Source organism: Cavia porcellus, unplaced genomic scaffold (genome assembly GCF_034190915.1).
Source record: "Cavia porcellus strain 051 isolate PalLab524CR breed Dunkin Hartley unplaced genomic scaffold, mCavPor4.1 scaffold_14, whole genome shotgun sequence".
Taxonomy (NCBI): domain Eukaryota; kingdom Metazoa; phylum Chordata; class Mammalia; order Rodentia; family Caviidae; genus Cavia; species Cavia porcellus.
In genome coordinates, this window is record NW_026947497.1 from 25635250 (window position 1) to 25662080 (window position 26831).

At 46.9% G+C, this 26831-nt stretch overlaps 1 protein-coding gene across 8 annotated transcripts in view; it reads left to right on the plus strand.

The window, feature by feature from the left end:
• Positions 1–26831, plus strand: part of Jade1 (jade family PHD finger 1) — a 65247-nt gene that overhangs the window by 23470 nt on the left and 14946 nt on the right. For 6 of the 8 annotated variants that reach the window (XM_063260766.1, XM_063260760.1, XM_063260761.1 and 3 more), the window contains exons 2-8: positions 2657–2734; positions 12635–12720; positions 15643–15800; positions 17654–17841; positions 21164–21375; positions 23822–23989; positions 25120–25236. In XM_063260766.1, the coding sequence (XP_063116836.1) occupies positions 2683–2734; positions 12635–12720; positions 15643–15800; positions 17654–17841; positions 21164–21375; positions 23822–23989; positions 25120–25236 (981 nt within the window). In that variant the 5' untranslated portion in view covers positions 2657–2682. Of the gene's footprint in view, positions 1–2656; positions 2735–8982; positions 12548–12634; positions 12721–13073; positions 13118–15642; positions 15801–17653; positions 17842–21163; positions 21376–23821; positions 23990–25119; positions 25237–26831 lie in introns of those variants that run through there. The other 2 variants (XM_023560406.2, XM_063260767.1) reach the window with 2 other exon arrangements.

Here is a 26831-nt window from a genome sequence, read left to right on the forward strand (position 1 = left end):
AATGTAATGAGCATTGTTTCCTTGTCTCCAGCTGGAAAAGCCCTGGACTTGGTCGTTCCCACACCTGCTCATGGTGTGGCAAACTTGTGCTCTGGCTGTGTTACATCACAGTTACTTTAAGGAATTCCTCTTCGGGTAGTAAATTTTTTATGTGCATTTAAAAAGCTCTTTGTAACATAGGCTTTGGGGAGCTAAAGCAGCGTTGGGCAGGAGTGATGGTTTGTTCTTTTCTCCTGTACCTGCTGTTGGGTCTTCTAGCAGGTTGGAGGAGAGGTAAGCTGTCGCCATTCGTGTTTTTGGCACACACACAGCAGAGAAGACAGTCAGGTGGGGGAAGTGGGTCATAATTGTTTGTCCACCTCGGACACTTGGCAGAAGTGATCGAGTTGTAAGTTGCTGAGTGAGTGTTAGTTATAGGTGAGTGGGCCTCTGGGGGAAGCTGGTGGGTGGACGGGGCTGTGACAGTGCCTGTACCATTAGCCCACAGAGTGTTTTCCCTAGGCTGTGACCCTACTTGGGACTCCTGGTTTGGTTTCCTTGTGAATTCTTTGAGTGGTTTCTGAAAAATCAGTTGGTTAACAACCCACATTTATTTAAACTGGGTGAGTTTCTCAAGTAGAAAGTATAAAATACTGCAATTGTAGCTTATGGACCCAAATATTTGAATCATATGTGTCCGTTTCATAAGTAGAAACAGGCTACATTGTACTGTAGGAGGAACTTGTGCCTGCACAGGGTCAGTTAGTAGGTGCCATTGAATTAATATGACAAAAATTACAGGAGAAAAGGCACACAGACTTTATTGGTGGTGTTACATCTATGTGATTTTAAGTGAAGAGGGTATGATGTGTTGCAGAAAAGAAGTGAAAAACTTAAAAGCAGTCAGACCTGGGGGGCTTATATTATTTTTGCAAAGATAATAAATGATGACTAGGAAAAGGGATTTAGGGCTAGGGAGGTGAATTGTGGAAAGATGACTAGTGAATGTGTGGGGTGAACTAATGGCAGCTAAGGGTTATTTATGCATTAGGCCCTTTGCAGCTGGAAATTTCCTTCACAAAAGGGAAATGTATGCCCTGCTTTCACTTTGATAGGGAGAAGGCAGAGAACCCCTTCTGAGCCTGCTATTTCTCAGTTGCCTTCAAGTCAGAATGACCCCTACAGCACAGTGGCAAATTTTGATCCCCTTTACTGTGATATGGCTGCTTTTGCTCTTCTACAGGTCACTTAGTTTGGAGCTTTGGGTTTTTAATTAAGGTCTTGTCCTGGCAAGTGGTTCTCTATATTGTTCTCCACACTGTTCCTCTGTGCCACACTGTATTAAGACCACGTTGTGTGTTGTGATTCCCAGTAAGAAGACTGCTAACTAGGTTCCTGTGTGAGGCAGTGGATAGTTAGGTACCCAGCTACCATGCTTTTCCTGACTTCAGGAATCTTTCTTTCCTCATTGGGTGTTGTTGATGTGGCTCTACAGATGTCAGGGTAATAAATAGTCTTAACCTTGGAAAACGGGTTTGTGTAAGAGTCTGCCCTGTGTGAATGTCGCTGCACTTTTCACCTGCAAAAGTTCAGTGACAGGCCATCATTCAGCCTTGGCCTTCTGTCATGTTCTCAAATGCAGTCTTTACTTGAGGGTGATGCTAGAGTCCTGTCACAACCAGCTGGCTGGGATGAGTTGGCCAGGTGGTTTAGCTATTCAAATGAACCAGGTTCCTTCCCTCCCTTTCTGGATTAGGGATTAAACCTAGGGGGTGCTCTACCTTAGCTACATCCTTAGTTTATTTTTTTAAATTATTTTTTAAAACTTTGAGTTGTTATCACTCTAAGATTCTCAGGCTAGACTTGAACTTGTGATCCTTCTGCGTTAACCCCTCCAAATGTTGTGATTACAGGCGCGTGCCATTGCATTGCCTTGAATTAATTTCTTAGTTTCATTGCTGGTCTGAAAGGAGTTGGGGTGGAAAAAGAAGTGGAGTGGTGACAGCTTTGTGTTTGAATTAGAAGCTCCTTGCCTGCAATATGACCTTGGAGAAGTCGCTGTTAAACCTGTTCTGAGCTTGGATCAGAATTAAATGATATCTGTTGCTTTTTTCTGTTCCAGCTGTGAATTGCTGAGGGATTGGAGAGGAGACATTTGCATTCCTGTTACGCACTGGTTTTGTTTTTAGAGCTCCAGGTTGCTGGTGTTTAGGATTATTTTAGCAGAATTTGCCACAGGAGTGTCATTGTGGCCAGTGCAGTGCAAATACTGTACTCCCCCCTCCCCCCAAATAATAATTCCGGCTGTAGTGAGCAAGCAGTGTTCATTGCTATGGATTTTTTTCTGCAGTGCTTGCTGCCAGTCAGCCAAGCAAGAGACTCCCGGAGTAGTTGTAGTAATGATGTCTCAGGAATATAGAGAGAAAACTGGCACCTTTGGGGACCTACTGCTAGGCGCCTTCTCCACCCTCCCCCTCCCCCTCTCTCCTTTTAAAACCTGGTCTGTTAATGATTGCTGCTAATTATGTCTTTGGTCTTTTTACCGTTTGCAATTCAAAAGCTACTTAAAGCCGTTTGTTTGCTTTTGTTTGCTGTGAATCCTGGGCTGCCATCTGAAGCACAACTTGATGATTGTGTATTATCATCTTGGGTTAAGTGCTGTCTCACTGCTTTGCAGGCTGCCTGCTGTTTCCCGGGGAGATCATGAAACGAGGTCGCCTTCCCAGCAGCAGTGAGGACTCTGACGACAATGGCAGTAAGTCCTGCTTTGTTGTTCTTGGAACCTACCAGGGTTGGGTCAGTGTAAAAACATGATTTTTTAATGTAATGCTTTAAATAGCTGAGGCCCTTGCATATCAGGCAGGTCAGAGAACGCCAAGGCCTGGAGAAACACATCTGAGTGTGATACTGCAGCTCTGTAACTAGATCTTTCCGGGAAAGGTTGATTGCAGGCAGGCATTCCTGAGGCTTCCTGTTTGTTATCCAGGGATGAATAATCCAGTTCCAAGAGTCCCTGCTGTGTCTGTTTTTCTTAAACATCATTTATGGCACTTTGTGCTTGCTCTTTATGAAAAGGGAACTTAATCAAAGCCAGGTAATCATTAACTAGTTCAACTCCAGACATAGAGATTGAGAACCGCCTACTAGGATGTGAACGGATCAAGTCCAGGTTCTTCACTGCAAGTGTCTATGCTTCTCTTGGTTTAACCTGATGGCATTTCGGCTGTGTGCATCTCAGCTCTCTGGAACCTCATGTTTTCACAGTGCAGCTGAGAAGCAGAAGTTAGTTGGCTTCTAGGCAGTCAGCATAAATGTGGCACAGTATCTGGCTTGAGAAGCTAATAGACTAGAGAAGAACTTGCATATACTGGGAGGAAATTTTGTACCTAGCATGGTCCCTGGCTCCTGTAGTTTGTTGACATGATGAGTAAACTCAAGAAAGCTTGAACGGATGCTTGCTGTAGTAAGGAAAAGAACTTGGGGCTGTCTTCAAGCAACTTCACCTCACACACAAGCCAAAACAGTTGTGCTGTGCAGTCATCAGGGCAGTTGCAGAGTTATCGTTCTGATGTACTGTAGAAATATATGCAGAAACTCAGAGGGGAGAGTCAGGGCAAGCTACAGAGGAGATGAAGGTTGGCAGTTCCTGAAAGATGAAAAAGGTTTTAGGCAAATAGGGTTCTCTTTAGTTTCCTGGTCTATTAGAATATCAGCAGATTAAGAGCTGTACATTAGAAAGTGAGGCTTTGTTGCTAGTGTGCTGTGCTTACAGCCCTGGAAAACATGGGAAGGGGCCAGGCACCTAACCATAGCCACCTGGCATTTTGGCTGATGTTATTGGTACAGCTGTGGAGCAGTGGGAAGCAGAATGGCGTTAGGGGTTGGGGTGTAAAATACAAAGGTAAACTGTAACCAGACCTGAAAGGGGTGAGGAGCTCAGCGCTGACTGGGGCTTTCAGAGCAGGCAGGGTACTGATGCTAGGAGCAGGGGAGGAGTTAACCAGGCTTTGAAGAGAAAGGGGCTCTTCTGCTTGGTGTTGAGGGTGGGCCCAGTGCAGTCCGCCGAGGCCCTGTGATAGCCTTTGGGAGAGCTCCCTCCTGCCTGCTTGTTTCCCCCAGCTTTCCACTTTAAGGTGGTGTTTCTCTCCTCAGGCAGAAGCAGGCTTTGGTATTGTCTGCCTGTCTGGTGCTGTCAGGGTCCTCCAGAGTTCCTGAGAACTCAGTAAAGGCTTGCTGCTTGCTTAAGTACACAGTTTTGTCTTACAGCAATTAAAAAGTCTTGCTTTTTAGGTCCAGCATTAATCAAAAGGTCTCAGAAGTTATCTCCATATACTAATACTGCTCAGTGAAAGACTAAGTGCCTGCTTTTTATTGATTTTGGTGGGGTGGCATTGAGCACCAGGTTTGTGTTCACTTTGTGCTCCATCACCACCTCCTTTCTTCTGGGTGGGGGTAGGTTATAGAAGGCTGTTGTTCTTGAGGCTCTTCTCTCAAACTTAGGACCTTTCTACACTGGCATTGGCCAATAAGATGGAAATTTTTAATCTAACGCATGTGGGAAACCGAATTTTAAAACTTTTTTAGTATTTCAGATTTAGAAAGCTGTGTGGCCAGCAGCCCTCACATTTGACAGTGCAGTTCTGGGCACCTTGCTGTCTAGTGCCCCTTTGCTGTCCATAGGCTCTGCTAGCCCCAAAGGCCTTGGCAGCTCAGGTGCTGCAACCAAGCACCAGAGACTGGAGGTGTACGCAACAGGAATTTTCTCACCGTTCTGGAGGCTGAAAGTCCAAGAGGAAAGTGTCAGCAGGTTTGGTTGCTTCTGAGGCTTTTCTTCTCAGCTTGCAGATGATCTTTTTCTCACTGTGTTCTCTCTCGCATGGTCTTTTCTGTCTCTTTTTAATGACATTAGTCAGATTGGACTGGAGCCCACCCTAACCATCAGCCCTTTTAAAAAACTTAAACCTCTGCTGTTAGGTGCCCGTCTCCAAGTACAGTCACATTTGGAAGTACTAGGACTCAGAGCATCAAAATGTGAATTTTGAGGGGGTCAGGTCACAGTTCAGCCCACAGCAGACCAAGGTTTCACTTAAAAATGCTCTCCCACCTTAAACTGTGCTTAGAGAGGGAGGAAGGGGAAGAGTCCAACGTCCCCAACAGTATTGTATCCATCAACATAACTTTCTCTGTGATGGACCACTTTTGTTCACATCCCTGAAGAAGCCGCAGACTGGGGATCAAGGTAAGTATCTTTAGGACACTGGAGGGTTAACTTAGGTAGCTGCCAAGGCTTACTTCTGTCTTAGTTCTAGGCTAGGCATGGAAACCTGACCTTGGTGGGAGCAGGTAGGAATGATAGCTTCTAATAGAAGGTAGGCTGTACTTTTGTTAAATAGTTGGTTCAATATAAAACATATGTTGATACTTTATGCTTGTGTGGCCTGTCCAGGCTCAGTGATTTGACAGTTATGGTGGATGATCAGAGTGGTAAACAAAACAGCTTTCATTAAGAATTCCTGGGATGTCAGGCCTTATAAAAATATGTGCATATTGATGCCATAGAACACATCCCTCTCCATTTCCCCCCCAGGGCTTCTGGTTCATTGTGCAGGCCTTTGTCACCGAGCTACTCACTGCCCTGGAGCTTGGCCCTTTGTATACATGTGGTAATGGCAGTGGAAAGGAGGGTATGTGGCTTTTTTCCCACAGTAGGTCTGTGAAGGGAACTCCACCTGGCACCTATCACTTTCTTGATAGATGATTCCCATGTCCTGAGCTCCTCAGCTGGGCCTGTGCATTTTAGTCTTGCTTTGCTTGTAAGAAAGGGTGAGTTTGTACAGTGGTCACTCCCCAGCCTCGCTAGCCTGCAGACCTGACAGAATTTTGGCTGCAGTTCTCAGCCCAGGGCAGAGCATGTCCAAGTGGAGGACAGACAACTGCAGACGTCAGCATGGGGCCACAGCACCAGCCACAGTCTGACTGGGCCTTGCAGGCTCCTGAATCTGGAGCCCGTTACTCTGTCTTCTGGCTTGTGCAGGGGAAGACTAGTGTGTGGTATTTACAGCTGGGACTGATGGGCATTTCTGTGCCAGGTGTGAGTTCTCATCCAGCTGGGTGTCTTTTCTCCAGGCGCCCTGGAGGCCCATCCCTGTTGTTGGATGGAGTAGTTAGTGTGTTACTGTTGGGTGTTTGCAGGCCGACTCTGTAACTGCTGGACTCCTGGGACTGGTGGCCAGGCCAAACTCTGAAGTTACAATCATACCAGGGCGTGGCTCAGAGAAGCAGGCCCTTAATTTCTTACTTCACAGCCCAAGATGTTGTGGCCTTACGGGTTTTGACAAATTTGGGAATGGGTGCACCAGCTACTTTTCATGATTTTTCAAAAGCTGAAGATTCTGTTACTTTCTGCAGAAGCTAGTTAGACCATATCAAGTGTCCTTTGGGCAGGAATTATGTACTCCTGGTTGTCTGAGGTCAGTTGTTTCCAATCTGTATACTTAATGTATATATTTCCTATTTCCTATAAAAATTAGACAAGAATTAAATAGTACCTACTAACAGTACTCTTCTGCCATTTCTTTCCTCCCTCCTTTTCCAGAACATTCTGTCTTTGGTTAAGGTGAGGGAGCCAAATACAAATAGTGGCTTATTTGTTTATCTGTTAATTTGGTTCTAGGGACTGAACCCAGGGCCTCATGCAGGCTGGGCTGGGTAGGTGTTCTGTTACTGAGCTGCATCTTCAGATATTTTTTAAGTTTTTATTTTGAGACAGGCTTTCATTATGTTGGCCATGTTGGCCTCAAACTTGGCAGTCCTCTTGCCTGAGTAGCTATGATTATAGGCATGCACCATGGCACTAGAAATTCATTTTTTTAAAAAATTGTGGCTCCTTAAAGGACCAGGGGAAAATTGGTTCTTTTCTCTTTCAGAAAGAATGATAGAAGCATGCTGAGTATCTATAGAGTTACTCTTAAAGTTGTGAAGCAGGGGTTACTGTTTCTAACTTCTTAAACTCGGGACTGGGTGATTTTTGTGGGAAGAAGATCTGGAGGGCTTGGCATTGTGGGGGACCTCCCTGGTGCCCTGGGTTCTATGTTTTCATGCATGAGGTCCTTCGGAGACACTTCAGTTTTTCCTGGTTGTCGGCAAGGCTGTACTCTTGCCGGTGACAAGGAGAAGGCAGGAAGGGATTGAAATTCAAACTGCTGATTGCCCTCTTGGTGATGCATGTGGATGAGTGTCAGAGGTAAGTTCGAAGTTCACTGATCGGACTTATGCTTTCCAGGGATCTCTGGCCTTGTTAGTAGATGGTGACAGTATTCTTGGTGGGTGGAGCCTACTTTGTCCTTTAGGCTGCTTTAGATCTCATTGCATTTAGTGAGTTTGCTCATGTTTCTTATACTTGACTATCTGGGCTTGATTACCTTCCTGTAAGTCTTCAATGGTCTCACTTGCATAAAAGGGACCTCTGCTTCCAGTTCTGTCCTTGTTTGACTTTGTTTAATTTCTTCCTGTTCTATCATCAGTCATACCTTCTTTTTTTTCACTTTTTTTTTTTCTTTTTATCAGTACCGGGGATCGAACTCACGACTGCCTGCTTGCAAGGCAGGTGCTTATGCCGCTGAGCTAAATCCCCAGCCCCATCAGTCGTATCTTCTGATACAAGGAGTTTTGTAGGAGTTCTTGAAATGTGGGAAGTTTGGCTCCAAAACTGCAGAATATGTGTTGTACTTCTATTCTTCAAGGCATACAGGTGGCTTGGCCAGGTTTTATACCTCTCTTTCTTTGCTTTGCATCTTGCAGCAGAACAGCATCTTGGGGCCAACGGAGTAATGATGACCACATAGTGATCTCTCTGGGCTTGCACTGAAACCTTAGCAGGCGGGATGGTAACTTTGGAATGTTGGTGTGTTGGTTTGTTGAAGGCCCAAGAGTTTACTATTTAAGTAGGTTAAACATTCTTGCCCATGTCTTTGAGTGTAAGTGTGATGCCTTGGTTTTCCAGAAGGTGAAAGTGAGTTAGACCATGAAGTCAAAGTCAGCTGGGCAAGGCTGGGAGAGCTCTGGCAGATGGAGGCTCGCCTACAGCACAGCCTACAGCACAAGCCACAGTTATCGCAGACACTTGTCTTCCCTGTCGTGTGGTTAAAGCTGATTTCAGCAAGTACTTTTTTTTGGTCTTTGTTGTTTTGTTTTGTTTTTATCGGTACCAGGGATCGAACTCACGACTGCCTGCTTGCGAGGCAGGCACTTACGCTGCTGAGCTAAATCCCCAGCCCCTATTTCAGCAAGTACTTTAAGTTTGCTTAGTTTCAGGTGAGAACTGTGTGTGGCATCCCTTTACTCTCACAGGGACAGCTTCACTTGTAAGTGGTGCCCAGGGTGTGTGTCAGGTCTGTGCACTGGTGCAGTGTGACGGTGTCGGGCTGGGGTACTTGGTCGGCACTGCATGTTAAGTGTCAAGCTGTTTTAACACTCCTGACAGTCCCTTTTATGCAGCGTGTTATTTAGTGTCCAGATGCAGTGTCAGAGGCATAGGAGAGTCACCATTTGGTCAGTGGCAAGATGTATATAGGTTGTGACCAAGGTTTATTCCAGTTTCAGATCCTTTCTTGCATGCTGCAGCCTAAGAAACTATCACATTGGAGCCACACGTGCAGCGATGTGTTCCATGTGTATTAGATTTACTTTTGAGGTTTTCCCCTATTGTAGATCTAGGGTAAGACAGGAGGCTATTTTTCATATTTCAGAAGGAGTGTTCAGGATATGTAATGGGACTAGAAAGAAGGGCTCAGAGTTGTGCAGTCAGGATCCATACTCTGCGCCGCGTGCCTTTCAGAACTCTCATCCCTGAGGTTGTCTTAAAGAGAGGTTAAAAAAAGACAGTGTTGGGGGCTGGAGGTTTATCTCAGCGGCATAAGCGCCTGCCTTGCAAGCAGGCAGTCGTGAGTTTGATCCCCAATACCGATAAAAAGGAAAAAGGCAAAAAAAAAAAAAAAAAAAAACAGTGTTTACTATAGAATCATTGTTGCTTGCACAGCAGACATGTCAAAAATTTTTAAGTCATTTAAATTTGACACTTGAACTGGGTATGGTGGCACAGGCCTGTCATCCCAGCACTCTCGAGGCTAAGGCAGGAAGATCGCCGAGAGTTTGAGGCCCTCCTGGGCTACATAAATGAGTCCAAGGCCAACCTGCACTACATAGCAAGACAGTCTCAAAAAAAAAAGATACAATTTTTTTTTTTGACACTTGTATGGACTTGAATGTAGGTAATAATATTACCATATCAATGGCAATAAAACGACTTTAGAGTTCTCAGTTACTCTCCTGGAAGCCAAAAGAAAAGAAAACAAGTTTCACTTGTCATATTTTTTCATTTGTCATTGAACACTAGCAAACCCCTCAGCGAAGGGCAACACCAACCAAGTGTACTTGTAGCACAGTTTTAACCAATTCTGGTGTTTTGTGATAGTGTAAATTAATTGTTTCCGTCCTTTCAGAATTTGAAATACTCTTTATTCTAGTTTGATCTACCCTACTCCCTACATTTTATGAAAAGTTTTGTAACATGGTTTTTAAAGTTAAGAATGAATGATGAATGCAGTATGTTTTGATAATATTCGGGTAGCCTCCTGACCTGCAGGGCCAGCGTGTGGCTGTCGGGAGGGCTCTGGTGTAATAATGGGGAGACAGTGACTCCCATGAATGCTTCCATAGACGAGCCGCATTCCAAGCAGGAAGCGGTGGCCTCGCCCATCTGCCTTTGAATGTTGCTTTATTTTTCTTGACCTCATTTTCTTTGAGCTCAAAAGCATATCTTCTGTTAGGTAAAACAGAAGTAGATTTCTAGTGCCTGCCTCCTTCAGTTCTTTTTGTCCACTTCTCAAAAAAAAAAAATATTGAGAATTTCTTGTATGCACAGCACTGGCATTTAGCCTATATATGACATTGTGAATCCCATGCCTTCTGCTAATGGCTCTTCATAGAGTAACTGCCTGCCTTTGATGTGAGCAAGAGAGTCAGGAGGAAGGGGTCTCACAGCCAAGCCCTGTGGTTCCCTCTCATCACTTCTCACCTGGTCAGCAGCAGCCAAGTCTGGGCTTTAGACACATCACCCATGCGAGGCGAATACAGAGCTGTTTCTTTTTCTTCACTGTGAATGGATGGTATTTCAGTGATAATAATAGTTTTATTGAGGGGTAACTGACATGTAGTGATCCATATATTTCATATGTACATTTTAATATGTTTTGACATGTTTATACCCATGATATAATCAAAATCAAACTCTTTCCCTCCTTTTTCTCTAACTAATGATCTGCTTCCTGTCACTGTAGATTAGTTTGCATTTTCCAAGTATTTATATAAGTGGGGTAAATGCAGTATGTGCCCTTTTATTGGCCCAGCTTCTTGCACTCAGCATAATTATTTTAATATTTATTTATGTTGTTTGTATTCATAGTGCCTTCTTTTTTCTTACTGGGTGGTGTATACCAAATGGGTGTCATTACTCAGGTTGCATTCTGTGCCTATAAAGCAGCAAGCTTCCTGGGAACCTTGGAAAATACTTGGGGAGGGATCCTGACCGATCCCAGGAGGATTCCTGGTCATGAAACCCAAGAATGAACAAATTTGTTTGTTCTGCAAGAATGAACAAAATTGTTGTTCAATTTTGTTCTGCTGTAACTGAAAATATTTGGCTCTAAGGGCCCTCCAGTCCATATAGTACAGAAATGGAGTGATTCTTTTTAAATTTTTAGGTTTGGCCTGTATTTGTAACCCTTTTCATAGTAAATGAAGGGCTCATCCGTCTCTGCCCCAAGGCATCTTTTTCTCTCTGGAATTTTTGGAAATCCCATCTAGACGTTGTATGTTCTTTACCTCTTTCTCCTTCCAGCCTGTGGCCATTGGAGATTGGCCCCCCAGAGGAGAAGGTAGAAAATTAGCGACTCAGCCACCTTCTCTTCCGTGTTCTTAACTTGGTTTCTGCCTTTCATTTTCCCTGTAATGAGCAGATACAGAAACTCTGCAAGTTGGCCTTACCCCAACGTCCCCAGAATATTTCTTTCAGTGCAGTAGTAAAACATTTTAAAGTGTTTACTGAGATGCCATGAGTCCACATGTAGAAAATCCAGTTTGTTGATGTAACAGCAGCCAGTTGACCTAGTAACTGGTCACAGAACAGGTGCTCAAAGGGTAGACCTGACTCCTTGCCTGTCGGAGACAAGCTCAGCAATCCTCTTTAGTCTTGGTTGTTGCAAATCTGATGATAGGCTTAAGTACAGAATCTATTTCATAATGTCCCCAAGGCCTCATTGGTGCTTTAAGACTGTCCTTTACCCTGGATTCTGTAGGGATGGAGGCTTCAATTTGAGTAATAATTGATTGCACCAGTTGAGCTCCTCATGCTTTGGCTTTTCTCTTTTTGGGGTTAACTTCTGGAAAGTGGTATAGTGTAGTGTTTAGAATTGGGATGCTGATCGTTAAAGATGGGACTTGGAGGTAGTTGTTAAAAAGTTGGACAAAAACTATAGTGTTTGTAAGGGATGTTTTGAGTCTTTTGAAGCAATTTGGCACCCACCAAGAAGGAACCTCTGTAATTTTCTCTGTAACAGACTAATAGAAGCCAGGACACAGGTGGAGAAAAGAAACTGGAATTGCAGGGTACTGGCAAGTTCTTTTGATCATGGATCCCAAGTCAGAGGAGAGTTTAGATGATGTAGGTTTCTGACCTCAAGTGGACATGGAGGTACTACTTGGTGAAGTAGGGATATACATGGCAGAGGAATGGTTTAAATGTGCAATTCAGTATTTAGAACGCTGAGTTCACAGATCAAAGGGACACCCTGGAGTTGGTGTGTGATGTGAAGTTCAGATTGGATCTGGAGTCTGTGGGAGGCTCAGTCTAGAAATGTATGTGTGATAGTCTCTTCTGTGTTCTGGGTTGGAAGTGCCACTGTTTATGGAAGCATAGAAGAGGAAGAAGTCAGAGCATGGATCCAGGAAAAAAAACTGCATGGAGGCAGATGGAGCATTTTAACCATCGTGGTGCCATCTGCGCTGCCAGGGGGTCTCGGGCCAGAGGAGAGCTCAGCCTTGGTGGTAGTTATGAGACCTGAGTGCCTCTGACAGGCCATTCGATGGTATTAGGGCACTTTGGGAGAAAGGGGGAAAGAGAGCCCCTGGCGCTTTCATGGGAAAGTAGAATTAGCAATGTTGAGGTTGTTTGGAGGTTTTTTGTTTTAGGAAATGCCAAAGTTTTCTGCCTATGGAGTTAAAATTTTCTTTATAATGTTTTGGGTGTGGCGCTAGAGTTCAGCATAGTGATCTTGGGATCTGTAGAGTGTACTGAAAACTGCAGCGGTAAGGAGGTGTTTTCCAGTGTGTGTGTAATATGTGAGCCCGGACCTCTGCAAGAAGCCTGCTCCCCTGCCTGCTGTCTGCTTGTTTGCTGTTCCTGCACCCACCTGTGGTCCCCTAGGCCTGCACTGGAAGATGAGTTCAGATGAGGGGTGACAGTGAAGAGCTCCAAGAGGGCCGGGGTGGGGCATCATGGAGCATCACCGAGGTGAGCCTTGAGGAGCGTGGGGAGAAGAGCACCCTGAGAACTCAGTAGTAACCTGTGCACTTTCTAATCTGGTCTGTGTTTCTTCAGGCCTGTCAACTACGTGGTCCCAGAATTCCCGGTCCCAGCACAGGAGAAGTCCCTGCTCCAGACATGAAGACCGGAAGCCCTCGGAGGTACTTCCCGAACGCTTGCCTGACTGTGCATGTCACACGCCTGTATGCACGAGTACATGCTCCCACACACTCCTGCTCGATTGTGTCTGTGTGCAGCCCTGGGCAAGTTCCTTAAACTCCTGGCACCCTAGTTTACACTCCTGTCAGATGGTGTAACACAGGTGTGTATTTCACCGGATTCCCCCGAGGAGTAAGTGGGTTGGTACATGTAGACTCATGCATACAAAGCACCTGAATAGTTCCTGGCACATAAAAAGTGCTCAGTAAAATGTTAGCTATTATTATTAATTGTATTCTTTTTTTCCTTTCCTGTTCCATCTTCGCTGGCTTCCAACAACTTTTCTTCTGGCCAGGAGATGAGCGGGTTCAGCTGCTGCCAAGTCACTGCCAGCCTCAAGTTAGTTTTAGCCATGAATTTGTGGCTCATTTGGCAACAACCCAATGTAATTCTGGGAGTTTTGTTTTGGGGATTATGCTTCAGGCTCCCTCCCCTTTCTCAATTTGTTTCCCATCTTATGTTTCCCCTGCTGCCCCGTATTTGTTGTTTATCTTTCTATCTTGGCTTGCTTTTAGGTGTGGCTCTCCGGGGCCTTGCTTGGTTAGGGGGTCTCACTGGTCCTGAGATTCTCTCTGCTAACCTTTGCTGGGCTCTGAGGATTCAAAGAGGACGCATTGGTTTATTTTAGTTTTTAACTGAGCAGGTTATGGAAAAAGTTTTGTGTTGAACTTTAGGGTTTTTGCTGCTTTTTTTGATGGGATGGCTTCGAAGTTGGCTTTATGCTGAATGGCAGTGCAGAGTGAGGCAGGCATTCCTTGGAGTGGGGATGTGATAGGGAAGCCAGGCATGTGCTGTGTCAATGAGTGGAAGGTCGATTGGCCCATAATTACAGCCCCTGTGAGGAGCATACACGTCCATTGGGATTGCAGAGAACCGTCCTAGAGGCACTCACGTGTTGGCAGAGGCTTGGGGATGGTAGGAAGGTGGCCCTTCATTCCCTTGGGTTCATTCCAGGCTCTTGTTCAAGTGACCTGCAGCACTTGCTTCCTTGCTGCTTTCCTAAGCCTAAAAGTGTGTCTTTGATGTGCATGCTGAGCTGCTATTATTTCAGCAAAGGAGAGTGCAAGGGGCCCTGACTGCTGTGAGCCGGGCCCAGCAGTGGCACTGGAGTGCTCATCCAGCCCGGAGCCAAGCAGCAGGGTCCTCGTGGTGGCCGTGTCCCTGACCTGTCTTCTTTGTGCATAGCTGTCTCTCATGCTGAGCTCTGCCGAGGACTTGTGAGCACAGGCCATCTGAGGGGTCTGTTTGGCTCTTGACCAGCCTTTCTCTAATATGTGAACTGGGCTGCCCTTTCTCACCTGGCTGCTTCAGTTTGGTTCCCCATCTTTGGCGAACTCAATTGTGGATTTACTGGTGTGACTTAGATGGGCTGTGTGCTTCCTGAAGGTGTGGACACATGGCTTGGGTTTAGAGGACTTTTCTCTGGAGCTAGGAGATAACTCTGGGCTGGATGCCTGCTTTAAGAACCTGGTGTTTGGTGTACTTTTGTGCAAGATGTATGAGCAGGCTCTTTCTCCTTCATAGGACTGTAGAAATGAGGACTGGGGGAAGCCCAGGTTGGAAAGGCAGCCTGGAGAAGTGGCCTTTTTACCAAGACACTGCCCCAGACTTGATTAGGATGAGGCTTATTAAAGTGATCACCAACCTGAAAAGCCATCAGGAGAAACAAATATGGACCTATTAGCAGGCATATGGTCTGAATTGCTCTTAACAGCACAGGAAAGAACTCCCTGACCTAGAGGAGAGGGTTCTGCATTGTGGCTTGTGTAAACAAGGGCAGCTTGCAGATGCAGGCTTGCTTACTGCCAAACACAGCTTTGGGTACCACCCAGGCCAAGGCCGGAGCTTCCTTGTGTAGCCCTTAGCCGTCTTGAGTGGGCTGGGGATGGGACGAGGGAGCCAGCTGTGCAGCCTTGACTGTGGGAGGGTGCTGTGCTGCGCTCCGTGGGGGCCGACCCTGGTCCATGGGGTACTCCAGGCCTGTGAGGCTCAGAGGAGCAGGTGTAGGGAAATCGCCCTTGAGGATATTCTCTTCTTTTTCCTGTGGTGAGGAATTGGGGTGCTGTCTTGGCAGAGGGGCGCTTTTGGAATTATGGGTCTGTTTTTGGCACGGTGGAGTGTGTTCTGGGCTCCTTCGTCCTGCCCCTGGCCAGGGCATGGAGGCGTGTGGCAGTGAACAGTCTGCAAGCCTGCCTCTGATGGCGCTCGGTGGCCTCTTCCTACTTCTCTCCCATGTTTCTCAGAATTGTGCTTTTGCCAGGTACTTCGTTGACACGTTGTCCTTGTCCTGAACCTTGCTATCACCAGACACATGGCCGTGTGTCCTGGCGCCCTGGGCTGCAGGGTCTTGTGGTTGTACTCGATGTAGGAGATTAGGCTGGAGCTTTGAGTAATAGTAGCTTGTGTAGTTGTATGGTCAGTGGCATTTTATTTCTAAACCCTGACCTAAAGAGCAGCTCCCATTTTAATTTTAGCAGAGATGAGGTTTAAAGTGTGGTATTTCCCCTCTGCCCAAGACTTTGTAGGGTGAGTGTTCAGCATTCCTCTTGGTGAATTTGAGAGTCCTTCGTTTGGTGGAGGACAGAGATGGCTTTGTGTTCTGTTGATGTACCGTTGGCACTGCTGTGCCTGCTCTGTCGTGTTGACTGAGGAAGGGAGAGGGCAGTGTTGTGTCAGCTGCCACCACCCAGGCCCGAGCGAGGTACCAGGTGTGTCAGGCAAAGGGTTTCTGTAATAGGTCAGACTTGTTCTGTGTTGATACAGTGACCTTATTACACTGCAGCTCCATGGTTACCCTGCAGCTGCCAGTGCTCTGGGAAAGAATGCAAATATCAAATGTCAGTGTCCCTTTCTCTCCTGTCCAGGTGTTTAGGACAGACCTGATCACCGCCATGAAGTTGCACGACTCCTACCAGCTGAACCCTGATGAGTACTACGTGTTGGCAGACCCCTGGAGACAGGAGTGGGAGAAGGGTGTCCAGGTGCCTGTGAGCCCAGGGACCATCCCGCAGCCCGTGGCAAGGTAGAGATGCCTGCGGAGAGGATTCTGCCTCTCCACCCCACCATGCATTTCTTTCCCTCTATCTGGGAGCCTCAAAAGAGACAGCTTCTGAGTTGGCAGTAAATATACTGCAAGGTCTCAGTGGACTTACAGATGTGGCAGGAACAAGAGTTGAGTCACAAAGTGAAGTGGCAGCCCGGGGAGGAGGTGCCCAGGGCTATTTGGAGAGTGGCTGGCTGGGGTGGAATTTTGGTGCTTGACTGTGTGTGCACATGTACATGCGTGTGATGTGGATACTAGCAATGGTGCTTCTGGGGCAAGTGCTTGATTCTACCTGTGCAGGAGGACAGGTGTGGGGACCTGGCGGGCCAGGGCTTTTAGACAAGGAGTTTACCTGACAGAATCCCAGGTGTTGCTGTGTGACAGCTTCTGGACCTGCTGACAGATACTTACCTGTCTTGGGGCAGGCCCTCCTGACACTTCTCAGTTTGCTCGTTTCACCATTGTGCAGCTCCCTGTGACCTTTTAGGGAAAGGGTCCATTGCCCTCTGCGTTTGACCAGCAGCTGGTTTCTCTGCTGCAGCACGGGGTAACTTTGCAAAATGGCCTCTTTTACCATTGCTGATGATGGACTGAACTTAACCGCTTGGCCCTCACCCACCAATCTCTTCAAGCACTTGATCCTATTTGATTGTTTCATTTTGGGGTTCCCGAGGAGTCTATTCCAGGCGGCAGATGTGTAGGTCTTTGTGGCCCATTGCCAGCGGGTGGGGCTCAGGTGCCCTAGAGGCCGTGTCCTGGCCTGTGCGCAGCGTGCACCCCCAGCTTCAGCATCCGAGGTGCGCCGCTGAGTGCTGCAGTTGCAGTTGGAGCCCAGGCTGAAAGCAGTGAGCACTGACGGTCCTTGTGGAGTTTTCACTTGAAACCTTGCCTTTGCTGCAGGAGGAGAAATGAATCCCTCAGTGTCCTATCTCAGTGTCACAGATAAAATCACTCCCTTTAATGATAAGGGCACTAAAAATGCTTCTACAAACTCTGGGCAACCTGTTGATCCGACACAAACTGCCAAGGCACAGATGTGGAGGAGCACGGGGGCCCTGGGGCCTCGGAGGGGCAAGGCCCGGCTCACAGTTGGGGCTGGCATGCTCTTCTCACGGTGGCCCTTGTCCTAAACGGGTTGAGGAGGAAGGCAAGAGCGCAGGAGAGTGTGGCTGTAGGAGGGAAGAGCCTTGTGTTTCTGTCTGTGAGTGCATGTTTGGGTGGGGAGAGTCCCTGCTTGGCCAGAACTGTCAGGTTCTCAGGTTCTTAGTCACGGTGGCCAGTGCCTACCTTTTTCTCTCTAGCAATGTGTTGTAAGGTGATCGTTCACATGTCTCTGCCCTTGGCTGCTTGGTGTGTTCTATGCCTGCTTAGCTTGACTGGCTTATCTTTTCTTAGATGTTCTCAAGAACCTGCACATGGCAAGCCTTGTTTTACTGACCTCCCCACCAGGGCTGGCCAATATAGACACTTTCCACCCCTCAGGCTTGGTACTGGACTTTGAGTCCAGGACGCTCACATGGAAGTATATCACCTGTCCCCCTTACCTCTCCTTTTTGTTCTCTTCCCCTCTCTCCTCAGACTTTGGGAAAGGGTCCCTAAGTAGCCCAGGCTGGTCTTGAACTTGCCATCTTCCTGCCTCAGCCTTCAGTGCTGGAATTGCAAGTGCTGGAATTGCCACCATACCTGGCGTATTCTTGGATTTTAAGCCTATGCTTTATATGAACCTGGGGAGGACCTAGGCTTTGGAGGGTGAGGGAAGAAGCTGCACCTGGGACTGTGGCACACCTCCCTGAAGGAGCTGGAAAGGATGATTTGGCTGTTTTGTTAACCAGGGTTGTGTCGGAGGAGAAGTCCCTCATGTTCATCAGGCCCAAGAAATACATCGTCTCATCGGGCTCTGAGCCTCCCGAGTTGGGCTACGTTGATATCCGCTCGCTGGCTGACAGTGTGTGTCGCTATGACCTCAATGACATGGACGCTGCATGGCTGGAACTGACCAACGAAGAGTTCAAAGAGATGGGTGAGAGCACGCGGGTTGTTGTTTCATCACCTTATGCTGAGACGCATCCGGAGTGAGTGGTGCCAGCTCTGCTTGTGTGGAGAAGCCTGCTCAGCTCAGCTTCATTGTCAGTCTCGGGGGCTCCTCCACGGTCAGCCCGTGTGGCTGAAGCAGGAGGACAGGGAGATGCAGAGGCTGGCGCTACTCATAGAGCAGAACAGAGCTCATGAGGGCAGGGTTGAGGATGGAGGCAGTGTTCCTCTCACTGTAGCATCTGTTTTTTGGCCCCCACTTCTCAATTAAGGGAACTGAATGATGCCCAAAGAAATTAAGTGCCAGGGTCCCGTTCTGTGTTGTTTTCTTTTTTTCCTGTGATGCCACTGAGGGTCCATCTTTAGTGGTAGGCGTCTTTATTTCTTTTACTTTTTTGGGGGATTTTTGAGACGAGTCTCTTTTGTAGCCCAGCCTGGCTTCCAATTCATAGCGAACTTCTTGCCTCAGCCTCCCCAGCGCTGGCATTACAGGTGTGCATGACACCTCTTTATTTCTTGAAATGAGCCCCACTCTAGCCACGCCCATTGTGTTTGCACCACAGCAGTTTTCCCAGTCTGCTCCAAACCTGGAGTGTTGGTTCCTCTGATCTGTTTGTCCTTGAGGTTTGCTGAATGAGGCGGCAAAGAAGGACTGAAGGGTGACTGTAGCTGCACCCTGTGCCCCCGTGCTGGCCGGGGAGTGGTGGCATGGACCTCTCGGTTGCCACTCAGCGCACATTACTCGTGGTGTTTGTGGTAGTGGGCTTCAGAGCACTCAAGGGCAAAGTCCTGAGTTTTTCCATGGGACCTGGCACAGAGACTGGCCTATAGTAGCAACTTGGCCTGCTGTTGTGACCAGCACGATAGTGTAGACCAAGTCAGGAATGTTGTTAATTTCTACTGTAGTGTTTTGATAGTAGATTTCCTTTCTCCTGGTCCTTAAGGTGTCTGTGACCAGAGCAGTAAGGGTCTGGAGAAGTCCTATTTTATATAATCTTGATAAGTTTTTTAGAGAGTTCTTATACTTGAATTCTATTGTATTTTGGTTTCATAGATGACAAAGTTCTACCTTGTTTATTACAGCTTTATAAAGATCAGTAAAGTTGAGTGAGTACTTAAGGTGGTGCTCACCTGGAATCCCAGCTGCTTGGGAGACTGAGGCAGTAGGGTGGTAATTTCAGGGCTAGACTGGGAATCACAGACCTCTGTAGCCCCAGCACACGGGAGGCTGAGCAGTAGATTGCTGCCAGTTGAGGCCAGCCTGGGCTCCAGAGTGAGTTCAAAGCCGGTTGAACTGCATAGTGAGAGTGTATCTAAAACTAACAAACGGTAAAGAGGCGGTGCCTGGGGGTAGAACTTCCTGGGTTCAATCCCCAGTACCACAAAAAACAAAAAGCTAAAACTAGTATAATGCACTTGAAAGATTTTAGGTGTCCTGTGTTAAGTCAGAGGACTTAACTCAATGACTGTTGGGATTTTGTGAGTGCTTTAAATAATAACTAGGCTAATCAAATTTAAATACCGTTGAATATTTTGATAGGCTAGGTATTTATTTGTGTAGCATAAATGGGACATGGCTAAAGATGTTTGAGGTGGTTGCTGTTGGTCTTTTTACTTATGAAAGTGAATTACAGTGCCTAGTGTTTCAAAGTCAGTGTTTCCAAGGTTGGTGGGAGCGTTGGGATGAAGAGTCTCATAAGGCAGTGGAGGTTCTGAGTGTGTGCAAGGCTCATTGGTGTTTGCCTCCCGGTCTACTGTTAAAACACGGGACGTTGACTCGATAGCTTTACGTTTATGAACATGAACATTGAGTTGTAGGCACTAATGAAACACTTTTTTCTATCTTAAGTATGTATTTGTGTTTTGTTTTTTTGCATTTGAGTATTTTTAAAATGCATATTGGGTGGGGCCAGGGATTTAGCTCAGTGGCACAGAGCCTATTTGGCAAACAAAAGGTCTTGAGAGTTTGAGTCCTGGTATCAAAACAATTAAAAAAAAAAAAAAACCCTGCTGTTTTCTTGTCAGCACAACTATTTTTATTGTTAAGAAGTATGGAAAACATCCCCAAAAGAGCGAAACAAGTTATTCCACCATTTGGCAGTACTGTGATAATCACTCTACAGTCACCTTTCTGTTGCTATAAAAAGATACCTAACACATGCAACTTCAAGTAGGAGGGATGTATTTTCATTCATTTCAGTCTGTGGTCTGCTGACTCCAAGGTAGGACACCGTGGTGGCAGGATGTGGTACAGGAAAGCTGTCCTGTTGGGCAGTCAGGAAGCCCAGTGAGAGGCAACAGCCTGAGGACACATACTTCCTGGCCACCTGCTTCTTCTGCTAGGCCCTGCCTCCTGGTAGCTCACGCACCTGTAAACTCATCAGATTACTTTAAATTTCTAATTTCCAAACTCTAGAAAAGAGTGTGTTTTGTTTGATTCACGGTGAGCTGTCTCCTCTGCTCCAGGCATTTCCCTGTATTGGTCTTTGGGAGTCTGGTTAACTGTGCAGTTCCACTAGAGACTGAGGAGGAGTAATCCAGTTAAAGACATGCAAGTACTTGGAGTGAAATATTTTTCAGAGCACTGCTATAAGCAATAAGAGAGAAAACTTTTAAAAAAGAAAAACCTAGTTATAATATACTTGATAATTTTGAAAGGCACATACATGTTAATTATTATGTGTACTAACATGTTATGTGGTATTTGGGGGGGAGGGTTACTGGGAATTGAACTCACAACCTCTGGCTTGCCAGGCAGGTACATATGCTACTGAGCTAAATTCCAAGTCTCAGCATGTATATTTAATAGCATTGGACTTACTTATTTGATTCTTTTTTTTTTTTTTTTTTTTTGTACTGGTGATCGAACTTGACCTTGTACTTGCCAGGCAGGCATTTATGTCACTGAGCTAAATCCCTGGCCTAGACTTACTATTTGTGTATTTAATTTTTTGAGACAAGGTCTTGCCGTGTAATTCAGGCTTAACTTTGACCTCACTGTGTAGCTCAGGCTGGCCTTGAACTCACAGGTATTTTCCTGCTTCAGCCTCCCGAGTGCTAGGAGTACAAGCAAGATTTATTTTTATTTTTCTGTTTATTATGTCTTCAGTGCCTAACCATGAAGGACAGTCTTGCTTGAAAGAGTCTTTCTGTGGAAAGATTTTGCGAAGCTTTTAAACAGAAAATTTGGGGCACTCAAAGATAGTTATTTATGTTTTGTAAATTCTTACAACTTAGGCAAACTTAAATTGTTTCACTGTGATATTCGTTCATGCGAGTTGTTAAGGTGGGTTTTACGGCATCTCCTCCAGGGATGCCTGAGCTAGACGAGTACACCATGGAAAGGGTCCTGGAAGAGTTCGAACAGAGATGCTATGATAACATGAATCATGCCATCGAGACCGAGGAGGGACTGGGGATCGAGTATGACGAAGACGTGGTTTGTGATGTGTGCCAGTCCCCCGACGGTGAGGACGGCAACGAGATGGTGTTCTGCGACAAGTGTAACATCTGCGTGCACCAGGTAGGCGGCAGCGGGCGTGAGGACAGCGGCGGAGCTTGGACCCGCCTGGCCTCTCCCCAGCTGGGCCCTGTCCCAGTCTGGCATGGTCAGAGGTGTGACTGCCGAGTAGACACCCTGCTCGCCCTGCAGGTCCGATGGACTTAGGAGCGTGTCCTGCTGCTGCCTTTACCCCAGGCGCCCTTGGGGCCAAGTAAGAGCATTGAATTTTAGTTTGCTGTGTTCTACAGTACCGCAAACTGGGTGTCTCAAATCAGTCAAAGTTTATTATAACTTTGTGATTCTGGAGGCTAAAAAGTTTGAAAAAAGAAACAAGATCAGGCTCCTTGTGAAGCATAACGGCTAGTTCTTCCCTGTTGTGTGGTTTTTGGTCCGTCTTTGGGGTTCCTGGCTTGCAGCTCCCTCACTGTGTGTGGTGTTTTTCCTTCCTGGGTGTCTGTCGCCTTATAAGACCCCAATCGAGTCATGTGTGGCCCCACCAGTGTGACCATCGTAAATAATTGCATTGGTGGTGACTGTGATGAATAAGATCATAATTTGAGGTGGTGGGGATTTAGGACTCCAGCATATCTTTTGGAGGATATTTTAATAATCCATAAAGTTGCTAGCAAGAGTGTAAACCGAGCCATGGATAGAGAAGAGAACTGCCCCTCGCGGGGTGAGCCCATGGGACGGAGCAAGCCTGGGTGCCGCGCAGTGTGTAAGCTTTCTGACGGTTTGGTGCCTCACCTCTTCTGATGTACTACTGCAGTGGTGAAGAAATGCGTTAGGTAGGCCCATGTGCCCAGGTAGGCTTTTCTGATTTAAAGGGCAGTCCTGAGATACTTTGGCTTTACCTGGTGATGTTGAGATTTAAAACATTTACAAAACAAAAGAGAGAAGTCTGTGGCCAATCTCAGGAAGACTCAAGTTTGGTCTGTGAATTTCTTGATTATCACCTTCTTGTAGTTTATCTGCCTCTACCTGCTGTGGCCTTGTCTCAGCTCATCTTGACAGGGATTCTTGAGACATAATCTCTTGCTTTAGTCACAGTAAAGCTCATTTTAGTGGCTCTGGATTTTCAGGTCACCTAGGAAGTCTCTGGGCAGTAGAGAATTCTTGTGGTTTGATGTGCTGTGATCATGGGCTGTGACTGCCATTGTTGCTTTGTGTTGCTGGTATTTCTCCTCTACTTGGGTGACTTTTCATTCTTTCTGCTGGCATTTACTCTGTGCTTTAGAAATGAGTCAACCAGCACAGGGTGGGGCTGTCCAGTGCCTCCCAGTGGGTCCACGGCAGAGCCGGTCCTGGTAGTTGGGGGCTTGGAGAAGACCACTCCAAGTTCCACTCCAGTCTTTGCTTTTTAACTGCCACATCACATGGTGTTTTTTCCTTAATATTTTCTTGTGCAAAATGCTTTATGGCTTGTTATTAAGGTAAACTTCATTAGCTTAAACCAGCTTTTCCTGTGGAAGGAGCTCTTCACAGGCGGCTCTAGTATTGAAACCTTAGTGTGTCATTAGCGTCACTGGACCTTTTCCCTTCAAGTCTGCTGACAGTGGCTGGCTAACTCACGGGCTGACACACGCTCCTGGGCCTGCGATCCAGGGTTCCTTCGCTTCCCTCAGCCCTCGGTCTTGTGGTTTCCTTCTTGCGTCCTGGGCATTCAGTGCGGAGTGGCTGTGTTTTTTCTGTCTGAAGAACTGGAGCTATGTTACTGTGACTCTCGACTTCCTGACTTCAGGTCACTTAAGGATAAAGCTCTGAGCAGCCTGGTTTTTAAAGGGTTCTCCGAATGCTCCTGGTACCATTGTGGTTTTGTTTCTTCACTCTGCTTATTTAATGTTTGCCTTTTCTTTCTTCAAGTTGTCTTAATTACTTTAGTTGTAAAAGCCTTGATTTCTGCAGTTTATGCTGTCTTGTGTAATTTTGCCATCTTGTGCAAAACAGGCTTTGTTTTAAATATCCACGAAAGAGACCAAATTCCCCCTTTGTCTGGGGTGTCTCCCTTTTCTTGGTCTGTTCACATGGGGCCGAGTTGGCCGGTGGTAGAGGATGTGCCGCCCAGGGAACGAGGGGTCCCCACTGCCCTGTCTCCCCTCACCTGGAACCCTCTGCCATCCGCAGAGCAGAAAGGGACGGCTTCTCCGCTTGACCCCAGAGCGTTGGGAGGCTATGGCTGTGCAGATTCCTGGTGTAGCCGGGCTTCTGCAGTGATTTTGAAACTTGCTGCTCCTGGTGGTGTTCAGGGCCACCTTCTGCCAGATACACAGGGGTCCTGTCTCAAGAGCCCAAACATGTGGACCTTCTGCAAGGTGGCTTGGTGTTTCTCCAAGGGGAGAGTCAACAGCGTGGTGGGGGTGGGTAGGGGTCTATGAGAGTCTTCCTAAGGGGTTTTGAAATTAGTAAATAAAAACCGTATTTTGTTCTCTTTCTCCTTTTCCCTCGGGGATATGCTCTGACATTGCAGGCCTGCTATGGAATCCTCAAGGTGCCAGAGGGTAGTTGGCTGTGCCGGACATGCGCCCTGGGGGTTCAGCCAAAATGCTTGCTGTGTCCCAAGAAGGGTGGAGCCATGAAGCCCACCCGCAGCGGAACCAAGTGGGTCCACGTCAGCTGTGCCCTGTGGATCCCCGAGGTAAGTGTGGCTTTCATAGCACCTTGGCTCTGAAGGTCCGGAGCCTGGGTAGTGGGTGGGGAGCCACTTGTGCGTATGTAGTGTGTAGCTGATGCATAAGAAGATAACTTCAGCTGCTGGCCTCTGTGGCACCTTTAGCTGAATCTCCAGTGCACCGTCGTGGTGTCACAGGACACACAGTAGTGGGGATGTGAGCTGGGTGAAGTGGTAAAGTGGACCGGGGGTGGGAGTGTCCACACATCTCTGCAGACCCTCACGTCCCTCACCTGCCCCAGGCCACATCTGGAGCTGGTACGGCTGTGGCCCAGTGGCTGAGCCGCCCTGTGAATCCTTGTGCTTAGCAAACCACATACGCAGCATCACTGTGCTTAAAGCCCTGGTGCTCCAGGTCACACTTCTGCGGTTTTTATTTAAATTCTTACTGAGCCTCAACCTTTTTAATTTCAGGTCTAGTCTAATTTATTTCAAGTCCCAGACCTTGACTAATTTAATTTGCATGGCTCACTATGAGAAATATAATTTGCGATTCAAATTCCAACATTTTTTGGGTGTGTGATTTGGTATATTCTTCCTTGTGAGAATTATCTAAGGGTGATTTGCATTGAGGTTTTTTTGACTTGGGTCTTGGTAAGACCAGCTCTTGTGGTATGGTATTAATAGGATACAGTTCAGTGACCTAGGTGGAAAATAGAGATGATACCTTATTTATCTTAATAGGTTTCTACTTTGAACGTAGTCATGTATTCTGACTGAAGAGGATGGTTTTCTTTAGTAAGAAAGATTAAAAATAACTTGAGTTTCTACTGTAATCGACAGTGTTTAGATATATTTAGGATGGGCCTTTAGTCTTGACAAGTTCCATGTGAATCTGCAGCATAGTAGAATGCATTATCCTCATAAGTGTCTCTTCCACCAGACTCTTCAAGTGAGCAATGGAAACTCAGTTATCTGAGCGTTTTTATACCAGGGATGTGTGCGTCACCTGAGCTGTGCTCTGGGATCCATCTGAGCTACATTGCCTGCCACTGTTTAGACTTGGGTTGTGGGAAGCATCAGAACTTTGCATCTCCAAAGCCCAGATTCAGCCTCTGATGGCCTGTGTCACACATTTTGCTATTTTTGACCTCCAGGTGAGCATCGGCAGCCCAGAGAAGATGGAGCCCATCACAAAGGTGTCTCACATCCCCAGCAGTCGGTGGGCGCTGGTGTGTAGCCTCTGCAATGAGAAGTTTGGGGCCTCCATACAGGTAATGAACTGGAAGCGTGGCTTCGTTTTCCTTTCCTGAGCTGTGGGGTTAGGTTGAAGGAGGGTCTACAAGTGGTTAGAGAAAGCAGGGTGCGGTTGTGATAGCCCTTGGTGTGAGGGATGAGTCCAGCCTGGTGTGACCACTTCCACTAGGCAGATTGTGTGCGCCATCACCAGAATACAGACTGCTTGGCCTGGTGCTCAAGTTGACCGCCCTCCCAGCTGTGCTCCCAGTGTGCAGCTGCAGCCCAGACCTGCCCTGGAGCTGCCTCCTGGGGATTGCAGCTGGCCCCAGTGCTCCACAGGCTCAGGCCTTCTCACCTGAAGGGTCAGCTGGCTAGAGGTGCAGCTGGAAAGTGCTGCCCTGGATGCCTTTGCATGGCTTGTTACAGTCTGAGCACAGTCCGGATATTCCATTCTTTCTGGCACCATGAGTACGTTTCTGTGTGCTTGTGCATTTGGAGAAGACAGGCAGGCACACACGTGCGTACACACATGCACACAAGGCATCTGCCTACATTTGTGTGGCCAGATCCAGAAGCATACAGTCATGACGTGTTCAAGGAAATCATGGAGATGGCTTGCTGTCAGGTGTGTGTGTGTATTGTCTAAAACTCTGCCTGAGGTGTTAACTTTTGAGTCTCACATAATTGATGTCCAGGCTGTCGGGTTTGCAGGACCTCCAGTGCTGTGTGGTGGTCTTGGCCCTAAAGGTCAAGTCTCGCTCTTCCTCTGGGGTGGACCGGCACGTGCCTCAGACCCTGTCTGCCTCAGTTGCTTTGTTGAATAGGAAGAGAGATACTCATTGTAGTCAGGGTTCCTGTGGATTTAGGAAAGCAACAGTTTTGGCATAGCAAAAACTGGGTGACGATGGGCCTGAGTTTTAAAAAATTTAGTACATTATATTCATTTTATATTTTTGGAATAAATATTTCAGTAAGGTACCAAAAAGACCTTGATTGGTGGCATCTGTGTGTCTAACATATTTAGCTAATTTTTTGTGGAAATGATTCCTCTGAGCTACATTTCCAGCCCTTTTTGAAATTAAAAACTTTCTGGAGATAGGGTTTTGTTAAGTTGCCCACCCTTGGCTTACTTAGGGTCTTCCCTGCTCAGTTTCTTAGAGTGCTGTGATTTCAGGTGTGCAGCAGTATGCCTGGGCCACTTTTCTTGTTTTCAAGCCAAGTTGTTCTACTTTTGTTATTATTTCTACTGGGTGTTTGAGAATGTAATAGAAATATTCTGAGGGCGGAGCAGTAGGCAGCTGGTGAGGTTTGGCTGGGAACCTTGAGGTAGCAGGAATTTTCTGTGTAAATAGGATCTGGCCTGAGAGTTGGGTTAGTCAAGGCGAATGGAAGACACACAGAAAAGCACTAGAGTGGTGTGAGTCTGTGTGCATGCGCGTATGTGGGTGTGCATGCAAGTGTTCACTTGTGCAAAACAAGCCGTGGTGGGCCAAGGAGAACGGCTGTCGTTTCTCCCGTGTTACCCAGTGTCCTTTGGAGCACGGACTCTGCCCTTTCCTGAGCACCCCAACCCTGGGCCTTAACTGACTACCTGACGTTTAAAGGAGGCGGGCAAAGGGGAGCTGTGCTT